Raw genomic sequence first — 12,099 nt, forward strand, 5'->3', positions numbered from 1 at the left:
ACGCGCGTTTCGTCCTATTTGGGACTCATCAGCTGGGTGTACCTGCATCTCAAAGTTGATGTTCACTCTGGGACTCGGTCCCAGTACCTTTCGCTTCAAACGCCATCACGTTATCCACTCAGCTATATCGAGGCAATACGCACAGTATGCACATATGCCAATCAGAGACTGACCAGTCGCAGTCCTAAACATCAATGGGAAGATTCAAACAAACAATACTAAGTGATTATCATAGTGTACATATACATCACTGAATAATACATTTATAACTATTTAATGAAATGTTATCTTTTCAACGGTACACAATACATAACAATAATTAACTAGTGAAAATAAATCAAACAACTAAGACCAATATTCATACTATAAGACAATCTAATGATAGATAATCACATGTTAATTAGATGTTTACTTTTTTATCTTTTTCAAACGATATGATTTACAGAAAAATGAATATTTAAAGTAGTTTTTAATATTGAATATTTAATGAGTAACTAGCATGCAGAGTTTAAGATGATTACATTTTATCAATTACATTATGGACTAACCTTGTGAGACATACAGAATTGATTGACTAAGGTTAGTCCGTGATGTAGATTATAAAACTTAACAATCTACACAAACTAATTGTACTAAAAGTAATTATGTGCTTAGGAGTGACTAACTTTGAGAAGTGATCCCCGGAGTACCAATGAAAAGCCACAACTAATGATGCTTAACTATGTTGAACGTGAGACAACTACCGACTACTGGAATTGAGAAATAATTGCGAAATACTGTTGGCCTATCGGAGTTAGAATTTGAACCATCGAATGCCTACTCAGTGGCCTAAATGTTAGGTGCTCGCCGTGAAGCCTGAAGGTCTTGAATTCGATCCACGGTGATGTCTCGGATGAACACTGCTTAAGTCTTGTAGTGGGACAAAACATCATCCCGGTGCTAACAGATTTCGATAACTATCCAAGGTTAGTCTGTGATGCAAACTTTATTGGTTATTTATTTTGCTCCCTGCTTCGGTCTGGGCACCTGGGCAGTATCACAGCCCTCACACAAATCAAATGAGATTTGTGTGGCGCATATATATCTGGTGCTTCCTCGTACCAATATTTATGTGTTTAAATAAATAAATAAAATTTATTTTGCTCACCAAGCTTTCTCTAAAGTTCTAAGTACAATCTTCTGTGAAGTTATTTGATTTGAAATCGTATACAAATTTATTATCAGTAACAATGAAAAAATATTTAAATCATATTGAGGATTTCTAAATTAATACTTTCATGAGAGTGCTAATTGTTAGGCAATCATAAAAACGTAGGATCTAGATGATACATATACATCGGTTCAACTTGTCACACATCACATTGGTATAAAGAAATAACATTAAAATGATAAAAAGCGAAATAGTATAAATAATAACATTAATGTTAGTGGAAGATGAATATACACCAAGGATATGTAGTTTAAAAGACAATGATGAGAGTAACGGGAAGTAATAATCTCATAATTTGGAAGATGAAGTGAAGAATGCACCTGTGTTACAGTAATCAACTACAAACCATTTTATATATGATCTTCATTCATATATCACGATTATTTCACAAACTCAATACAACAAGTATGAAACTCTTAACTAAAACACACACACTAGACAAATACTTAGTGATTGTATGAACTCATATTGACTGTATTGATTTAACCTCATCTATCCTTTTCCCAAGTAAGACAATACGATGTAATAACCAGTTTCTAGGCTATATGTAACAAATATTAGTATCGCCCTGATCAATAACGTTTCACCAATCAAAAAAAAAGAGAAAGAAGGGAGGATTCCACTATAAGGATTGCGAAAAAAAACATTTTGAAAACTGCTAATACAATGCACCTTGGTTTTTATGAATTCATCAGAAAGATTACCAGATAAACAAATGGCTACATCGACTTTCCCCTCTAAATGATAAAAAATTTTTTTAAAGTACAAGTGAAAATTAGAAGAACAGAGGATGAATGGATCGAAGAGAAAAAAGAACAAGCATAAATAAGATAATTAAGAAATAATCCATTCATCACATTTTACAAAATCGTCTAATGGAATTAACAGTAAAATGTTTAAATCAATGAATAAAGCAAGAACGAAAATGAGGAACGATCAATGAAAAGGAAGGACCATAAAAAATAAATCAACATTTGTATCAGTGCTAAATCTTGTTAATTGAACGCTGTACTCGGTTCCTAAGCTATTCTCGTAACCCCCAAGCTAAAACTACACAGCGACTTGAATACGAGAGAAAAGCCGCAAAATATGCGAGAAGCACTATACTCTAAAGGTTCATTCATGCACAGAAAATATAGGGTTTTTATAGTATTTTAGAAGTCCTTGGGTTTTCCTGAAAATTCTGGAGTACTACTAAACATAGTAGCAGCGTAGTAATCAGTCAATCAGAAACTCTACATGTGACTTTTCACTTTCATGATGTTTCTGGCAAAACTTCTAGTGAACACTGATTAGATAAAATGCTTCTTAGTGCTTCCTGATCCTTTCTTGTCCTTTGCGAGAAGTTTTCTGGATCATCCCAACAATCACTATGATCAACTTGTAATCACATCAACGATACATCTCGAAAGTACATATTTCCATTAAGAACCACTTATTAGCTCAGCCATATTGAACAATGTTTAACCGATTAATACATTCACCTTCAATCAATTGAGTTACAAGTTCACATTGTTGCATTATACCTACTTCATTTCAGATAGTTGCAATGAGTAAATAAAATGTGGTGATTGAAAGAAAAACAACAACACAGAATAATATACAAACATGCGGCAAAATATGAAAACTCACTGTTCCCGATATTTTTCCATAGCTAAACTTGATTCTCTTCGACTAGTTACACGAAGTAAGTGAAAAATTGGATCGAAATCAGTATGCCACAAACTAGGCCTAAGGTAATAATGACCACTGATAAGACTGCCGGAAGTTTCATCACATGACGGTGCAGAATAAGTAGCCACCTGAGAAAGTGATGTTAAATAAATTAAAGAAATATAAAAAGACAGCAAGTCGGGAAGAGGTGAAGATGAATTAAAAAAAGATAAAATGTGAGAAAAGCATTTTTTTAAGGATCGATTTTTCACTTAGATAACAGCCAAAAAAATTGACAACATACAGATAAATAAACAACTGATTAAAATGAATGTGTTTCCAATTGTACAAGACTATTATGAAGACATTAATTCAGCATCGATTCTCACATGAAGTGATATCCTTGGTCAGTATTTTGTAACAAAAATAGGATAAACAAAGAGATCAAGTTTCATCAATAGGAAACTTTCCGTAAGAATAAACTTATATAGTTGTGAACAATTTTGAGTCAAAAATCACTTAAAAGTCAAACACCTATTTGGCGTTTACAATGTAAGCCGAAAACTGTACAGATATAGAAACAGGTGCAAACTTCCAATGATGACTTAATAGATACTACAAAGAGAGATGTGATAGAAAGAAAAAAACAGGAGAGATAACTGACCTTTCTCAATACTGAATCTAAATTATTTGATGGATTAATTATACCACAACGTTCAGGAATTAGAATGGACAAATCACTACGTTTTCTAGGCTCTGGAGCTAACACGGAAACAAGTTCTTTCTGTAATAATTCTTCTTCGGTTAATCCTAAAAAAGTAAATATAGTACAAGTGGATGAAAAAGTAATAAACAAATAATTTGAATTAATTCCACACAGTGAAAAAGTAATAAGACGTCAAAAATATAACGGGAAACGGATAGGTGAGTCGGTCAATGAGTTTCAACGTTGAACCTGGCACATATGTACATCGTTTCAAGTTGACACAACCCATTTACACAGAGGCAATATTGTCTGGGCCGAATCACACAATAGTTACGGTAGTAAGAGTATGTGGTAACATAAAAGGTTATGCATAGAAAGTACGATTTAATAACATACAATTTAGTGAAGTACGAACACAAAGACATTATAAGCAATTCAGAAGCACAGACGATGGAGAAAAACCATGAATGTATGTAACTGAGCCATTGCAAACAATTTTAAGCCATGTCATTCAAAGTCTCTGACCAATAATTGCGATAATCAAGTGGACCCCAACTAGATAGTCTACATTAAATAACATGACCTAGTTCAGTTGTCACTGGATTCATGAACTCATACTATGTCCTCGTTTGGCCACACATACATTTATTCAACACCATTCCTACACCACACAACATCACCTGTCCAGGTAGGCACTCACTGGGTATACCTAACACACGTTCAAACAACCTAAACTAACAAACATTTACTACTTCACCAATCGATTTACCAGCCATACCTAGTACTCTATCCCGAAACCACTCACTCAATACTCCATCGTCCCAAAATACACCAGCAATGTTTCAAAGACAACTATTATCGAATACTAGTAACCTACCAATATCCTTTATTCTTAATCGCAACGTTTCATATCCATAAAGTAGAACGGAGAGAACTTCTGTCCAGTAAACTCGTCTTTTTTGTGAAAACAAAATCTGACCTACACTACAAACCACACAAGTTGGCAAAAGCCAAGCGATCCTCTTAAATTCGTGTCGAGATTTCGTCAAACACTGGACCATCAAGACTGATGAGACTCCCTAGATAAGTGAAGCGGTCGACACAGTCAACTACTTCATTTTCTATCATTATTTCAAGTGCTGACTCAAACCAATCCTGAAGTAAGATTTCACATTTGGGGGAAGAGAACCCCGTGACAAACATCTTTGCATTGTTCCTTAAGATGGTCAGAAAACCACATTAGTCGGCGTCTTCACCACATAGAACTGGATCATCTGACTATTATAAGCCAACAAGTGAATATACTGGTAGAAGATCAGTCTCTGCCCCCAAATGCCCTGGTACGGCCGAGAGTGGGGAGAGTCCGCTCTCCCTCTCGAAATGCTCTCACATGGCCAGCGAATATATAGCCTCTACCAGGGAAGTCCTACTCACTGCCTTCTCGTGGCATCACTGTTGTTTACGAAATTGAGAGGACGAAAAGCGAATGTCCAGCGCTTTAACCGGGTTGGTGGACAAGGCGAGTCCGACTAGGGGAGTTGGAAAACCCTGATTCCAAACCAATGGTGCACATGGGCTCCAGTATCCTGAGGGAACAAATGGCGTACGAATCAATCGTTGATCACCGGCTACCATGGGACTGCATCTCCTCACGATACTCCACTGCCTTGTGGATCAGATCTTTCGGTCAACGGCTCCGGGTGTGGCCCCCTAAGAAAACCACCTGCTTCAGTTCGGGCACCCGGGCAGTATCACAGCCCTCAAGCAAATCGAATGAGATTTGTATGGCGCATATGTATCTGGTGCTTCCTTGTACCAATATTTATGTGTTTAAATAATAAAATAATAATAATCAGTCCCTAAAAATTCAGACGATGCAAATGTTATCTCCAAAAGCTTGTAGATGAAAAAGTTAAATAAAAATGGGGAAAACTGACAACCTTGACGAATAACACTTGAAGTAACCAAATCCCCATAAGCTCTGACTCGACTACCAGTGTACAACATTAATGTACTTCTTTAATAAGTCTCTCAATGCCAGACGCTCTCACAGAACTTCAAGATCAACAGAGTAAACATCCACTTCAGGTCAAAGAATAAAATCACAATCGCACGTACAATAGTATATCTATGTTTCAGAACCTTCCGAGGTGTGAATATTTCGTCTATACATACACGTTCAGGTCTGAAACTAGCATGAATCTCTCAGACTTGCTATTCACAAGATGTAATTAGACGTCGAGTTATTATTGAGGCTAATATTTTAGACATTATATTACTGAAACTGACTCCTCTGTGATTGTCACAAGAGGATTTCTGTCCTTTCTTACAATCTGAGGAACGAACTTCTATCCAGTAAACTAGTCTTTTCGTTGTGAAAATGAAATCTGACCTACGCCACAAGTCATGCAAATTGGGACACCAGACCATCAGGATAAATGAAACTCCCAAAATAATTAAAGCGGTCGACGCATTCAACTACCTCACTCCCTACCATTAAGTTGGGTCGCAGAATAAATAGGACTGGAAGGAAATCAAACAATACACTTCCAATGAAACGTGCTGATAAATTATCGACTTAACAAATACACAATTAGTTGATCAATGAGAAGTGAACAATTAAATGTAGGAAGTGGATCATGGTCAAAACAGTTTAGTAATAATGCCTCAGAATGTGAGGTAGGTTCGAACAACACAGGGACCGCCATTTGACCAGTGTCAATAAGCACGTAGCTTAAGTTCAGTATTTTCTGACCAATGCCTCCAATCATCTAACAGCTTAACAAATATCCATAGAAATTCACTTTATCAAGTCAAGCCTACAAGATATAGTAACTAAATGCATAGCATAAAATGAGATTGCATTCGAACTAAACGACGAAAAAATATTATATTATACTGTATACAAGTTTAATGTCAATTACCTATGCATGTATCATAGTGAAACTATAATTTCCCAAGGAACATGTAACCGCAACCCCTCTGAAGTGACTTCTTGATAATCTATCAAATATTTTTACAGATATCTGTGATATAAAATTGCTCTGATCTCTTCGTTATTAATTTCGTATTATTGTAGTATGATAACTTATATCAATGCATGTTTTTGCCAGGCTCTAAACTGATTACGATTGAACAACGTGCTAACAAGAGCTGGGGATTTCATTATGCCGTCAAGGTCTCGTAAAAAATTTCATATGGAATAGCACCACTCATTACTGCATAAATTAAGAAAGCTTCGTTCTTTGAGCTGGATGGTTCGGTCGTGGAGCTTTCATTATCACACTGAACAACATCATTAGCACAAACTTCAGGTAGAAAAGAAGTATTCGAATTTCTCCACATATAACTTACAGCTTTTCCTATCGACCTCGATCTAGACTGGTTATTGTTGACCTTTATTTGTCATCAGTTTTCTTTTTATTCTGATTGTAACTCCCTTTTATATGGTTCTTGGTTTAACAATTAACCATGACTTTTCGGATTCATTGATAGATTTGATCGCTTTTGATGTGTTTGTTGATCGCTGATTGACCTAAGTACCAAGCTTCTAAAAATCCCCCGATGTTCTCAGTTTTCCTTCTATTCAGGATCTCAACACTTTTTCAGTCGAGTGCGTGTCCACGGTTGCCCACATACATGGATATAAACGAAGATAATGATCGGTTAAAGGTCAACAACAACCAATAAAGATCGAGATCGACAAAATAAGCTGTAAGTCATATGTGGAGAAATTCGAACACTTCTTTTCTACCTGAAGTTTGTGCTGATGATGTTGTTCAGTGGGATAATAGAAACTTCACGATTGAGCCATCCAGCTCAAAGGATGAAACTCCACGAAAATCATCCACCTGAGCTACATATCTCCACTGCTGGAATTAGATATCCCAATACTGTAACTTGATCGCTATATTAAGCTAGTCAACATCATGAAACACGATATACTATATGAAATAGTTTCATGCAAACCGACAGAATCTCCTGGACCTATGTTTCATATCCTGTTAGAAGCAGTAACATAATCATCTGTTAATCTATACTTGGAGTAAACCGAATCAGAATATTTAAGAGACGGTAGATCTCTATTAAATTGAATTTTCGTAAAGCACATCTTCCTTAATGGTATAGGCACATTCATGTTATGTTCGGGCTTCAGATTTCTCCAAATGAATCTAGGTAGATATCAATCGTCGATCAATATCTGCCCTATTTTATCAAGTTTGATGTCGACTGTTTCATCGGTAGATATTTATCTAGCCCCCATGCATATAGAACGGATCAGGTTTCTATGAACATTTAGTTTGAAAGAGTTACTGTGACAAAAATTTTAACAACATAGACTTTCGAGATGGTCGGGAAAAACATAATATTCGATTGAACTTTTTACTATCGACTCTGGTCTGCCCCTGATTCATAGTTTTGTGAAGGACAAGTTGCTGCTTTAGGTTTTTGCTATATTGGCCGGTCAAGGAGGGCTATTTTAGAGGGCATTTTCGAACATTACCCTACCTAAATAATCTAGAAGACTACAAAAGTCATTCAGAAGCTTAATCTTGGAACATCTAGTTAATTCTGGTTACCCTGCTTTACCAAAACCTCCTTTAAAATCATCCATACAGTCAGGAAAATTGTTTCTTAAGAAATGCAAATCAAAAACTTGTGTACAAAAGAGATTATAGCTATCCACTGATTCAACTCTAAGCTTTGAGTACAAAAATAGAATGTTCAATCACTCGTTCTACCAGTCTTAGCCTCCCTTTTTATGTTCCATAATCTATCCTTCTATTTTTTCGTACTGCTTTTTAATTATTCTTCACAACTCTACTAGCTCGAAACAGTTGTCCAGTCCTTGAATTTTTATGGTTATTTAATAATAATAATGATAATAATAATAATAATATATATATATATGAACTTTTTGCTAACCTAGATTATTACGCAAATCCAATACAAAACACAAATTGGTTAACCAAGCTTGTAAAGCTATGGGTTTACGGTCAAGATTTTTCACTTCCGGTTCTGAAACCAAACTTAACAATTCATCATGAAAACAAATTCCTCTTAACAGTTTTGTTTGATCAACTAAAGCATTCAAAAAATATGCAGGCGGTAACAAAGCGGTACATACCTATGGGGAAAAACAAAACAATATTGATACAGTAATAATAAAACGACGAACATTTCTATAAAAAAGCATAACACATGCCCTAAGACTTGAGTTCTCCTATTATTAATGTTCAGGACTGACTTTTGTTCAGTTTCTGTTGATATATGTGGCTTCATAACTCTATTGAGTAACAGGATTTTAGAGTACGCAGGCTGTGGCTAGCAGCTTCGTCTTATGTCAACAGCGACTGATAAAAACTGTCCTGTTTCACACATCTAAGACAACATTCCTGTTTGAAAAAAATTCACCAGTTAGATATATCTACAACCTAGAAAAAAAACTATCTTATTTCCTTTTTAAATTATTTCAATTCATTTGATTTTAATTTCATAAAGAATTGAGGAATTATAATAGCTGATTACGGTTTAAAATTACGAAACACTAACCTAAAAAAACATACTACAGAAGAGAATTAGGGCCAAGGAAAGATGAGAGGTTGGACGTATCGTTTTTGTATGCAAAGTTTGGGCTTGAATTGATGGATGGCCAATGCCTCAGTAGTACATAAGTTTTCGATTCAACCACCCTTCGATATAATCCTCTGCGAACAAAAGCGATACGTCCAAACTCTCATCCTTCCTTGGCCCTAATTCCCTCTTCTGTATTATGTTTTTTTTTAAAGTTAATGTTATGTAATTAAGGAATCATTTGTAGAAATTCAATTTGACAAAATTATTTCAATGAATAAAATGTAACTAACCGCTACAATCTAACATTATGTATTATTCGTAATCAAATGATTTCTAAACTAAACTGATTCATCATCGACATTTACATTGATGGAGGTAAATAAGAATGATTAGCCCCCAAATGCCCTGGTACGACCGAGAGTGGAGAGAGTCCGCTCTCCCTCTCGAAATGCTCGAAATACTTGGACTAGGAAGTATGCACATTTCCTTAGCTTTGTACCTCTACAGTAAAAAAGAAACTTGATCAAAATCCTTAGTTACCAAATACGCACTATATGTTCTGCGGATATAGTTGAAGATGAGCTAAACACCTTGCATAATACTATTAGGGAGAAGTGTTACCCTAGAAAGTTTACAATTAAATATTTGATCACGAAAGTGAAAATAGGCGAACTTCAAACGGTCAAGAAGAAGTCCCTGTTCATGCGCCTACAATTCATCAGAGGGGATGCGGCTAGTGAAATACTAACTCAGAGATTACGCAGAACAATTCAAAAATCTTTCAACGCCGGTGAACTGCGTTTAGTGTTTTCTACGCGCCCGATGGTGACACCGAGGCTAAAAGATGAATTGCCTAGAATGACCACCTCATTTTGTATTTATCAGTTCGACTGCTCCTGTGGAGCAAGTTATATTGGTCGAAGTTCTAGGAATTTACATTTTCGTGCTCGCGAACACCTCCCAGCGTGGCTAAACAAAGGTTTAGTGAAGAAAGTAAACAGCTCGATATTGATCATAGTGCCAGTATAAACCAATCCTTTTCAATTATTTATAGGGTCAGCAATTTTTTGCCACAGCTTGTCAGGCTTAAAGTCCTTCAAACAGCTGACACAGTAGCCATCAGGATGAATAAACCGGAGTTATGCGTACAGAAGAAATATCTCCAAGCCCTGCTCCTCCCTTTGCCAACCACAAGACCAATTAACTAATAGTAATCTCAGCTATTTGATGACCTAATTTGACTATGTACTTACGACCTTTCGTCTCTCTTATCTTTATTCACAAATCTTTGTATTATTATTATTATTATTATTATTATTATTATTTCGATAGTGTAATAAGAAGACGAAGATTATTAGGACTATGTGATATATTAGCGCAATACAACAATAAAAGGTCAACTAGACTGGAAATAGGGGGTAAGAATAGACAAGGATAATAATCGTTTTCATATCTTCTAGGTTTTGAATGAAGCATGGACCTTGATCTTTCTTTGATAATGACCTTCCCTGCACCATACGTTTTGTTGATGACTGATTTAAGCCTTTGTTTCAATAAAGGCTATTTGAATCACTTCTAAATGGTAAGGTGATGTAGACAGGCTTTTTCTCCACCAAGGCTACAGTAGGTATCACTGTGCCATGAACTTTCCTTCCTTTCACAGACAACTAAGATATCGTCCACATATCTCTTATAAAGTGACACGTTTTCGATTAGGTCTTCAACCAGATTTTCAGCATGTGCCATGAACACATCTGCTAATAACGGTCCTAACGGACTATCCATAGCAACCCCATCAATCTGGTGAAAGCATTAGCCTTTAAAAGTGAACTGAACTTTGTCAGTACATAATAGTAGAAAATATTTAAGAATTTTTAAAGGGATAGGTAATTTAAGGTTTTTTAAAGATATATAGTCGCATAATAGTCTTTTTCCAAGGTACATTTGTGAATAAGGAATTCATGTCAAATGAACACATTGTCTTTCCCTTGATATTAATGTCACCTGAATGATCGACCAATTCAAAAGAATCGAATCTCGCGAGGCGGGATCGTGGATGCACACTGCTGAGGAGTCCCATAATAGGACGAAACGGCCGTTTAGTGCTTCCAGGTTTTCCATAGTGGTCTAGCTTCAATTGACTCATGATTTCAACTATGAAAATACTGAAATCTCCACAAAACCCCTTCTGAGAAATAATGTTGTTGTACTAGTGAACTGATCTAAGTACATTCGTCTACCGTAACTATGTAAAAAAAAAAAACATTGGATTCATCTTATTAAATTTTGCATGTAATATTGTTAGACAGATTACTGTTCGTTAGATGACGTTTTCTTCTGTACGAAACCACTTACTTATACCTTATATTTGATAAACCTTTAAAAAAAATTTTACGTAATAAGTGAGCGGTAATCACATTATTATTATTATTATTATTATTATTATTAATGTCTAATGTATTTTTGACAGTTTCATTACTTGACCTTTGCCATAGAACTAATGGATTGAAAAAAAGAATTTAAATCAAATTGTGATGGCCCTGAAAAGGGCCTTTACTCGTTCTCTTAATAGTTCTGAATTTCATGATCAAAGGCGTTGCTCTGAGTCCGTTGTAGCGCCGCACATGAGACGATTTTCTGACGCTTTTCTGTCGTACTTGGACAGGGAAGTAATTGTCAATCGCAATACTGGTGATGTAGCTGTCAGACTGCAACCATCTGTCACCAATTAATTCTGTGTTTACTTCAACATTACTGTCTGTACAGTACGCCAAAACGTAACGACATGGGACTCTGTTTTCAATGTAAAAAGCACACGAACAATTGATGGGATTTCGGGAGACTGTGTAAGTGCCTGTAGCGTCAACAGCCCTGAACAAGTCCTCCGACATTACAAACGTAGTCATAGGAGTACGCTAGTGCCGTTTCAGTAGTTGACACGCAGTTGTGGTAA

General features: G+C 35.8%; 1 protein-coding gene across 1 annotated transcript in view; it reads right to left on the minus strand.

The window, feature by feature from the left end:
* Smp_138450 (ubiquitin ligase E3 alpha-related) overlaps nucleotides 1-12,099 on the minus strand; it is a gene marked incomplete at its 3' end in the record, with an annotated part of 45,379 nt that overhangs the window by 213 nt on the left and 33,067 nt on the right. The window contains exons 11-13 of the mRNA XM_018799557.1: nucleotides 8,496-8,697; nucleotides 3,528-3,673; nucleotides 2,843-3,012 (exon numbers count right to left, since the gene is read on the minus strand). Coding sequence (XP_018651334.1) covers nucleotides 2,843-3,012; nucleotides 3,528-3,673; nucleotides 8,496-8,697 — 518 coding nt within the window. The remainder of the gene's footprint in view (nucleotides 1-2,842; nucleotides 3,013-3,527; nucleotides 3,674-8,495; nucleotides 8,698-12,099) is intronic.

The sequence above is a fragment of the Schistosoma mansoni genome, chromosome 3 (assembly GCF_000237925.1).
Source record: "Schistosoma mansoni strain Puerto Rico chromosome 3, complete genome".
Taxonomy (NCBI): Eukaryota; Metazoa; Platyhelminthes; class Trematoda; order Strigeidida; family Schistosomatidae; genus Schistosoma; species Schistosoma mansoni.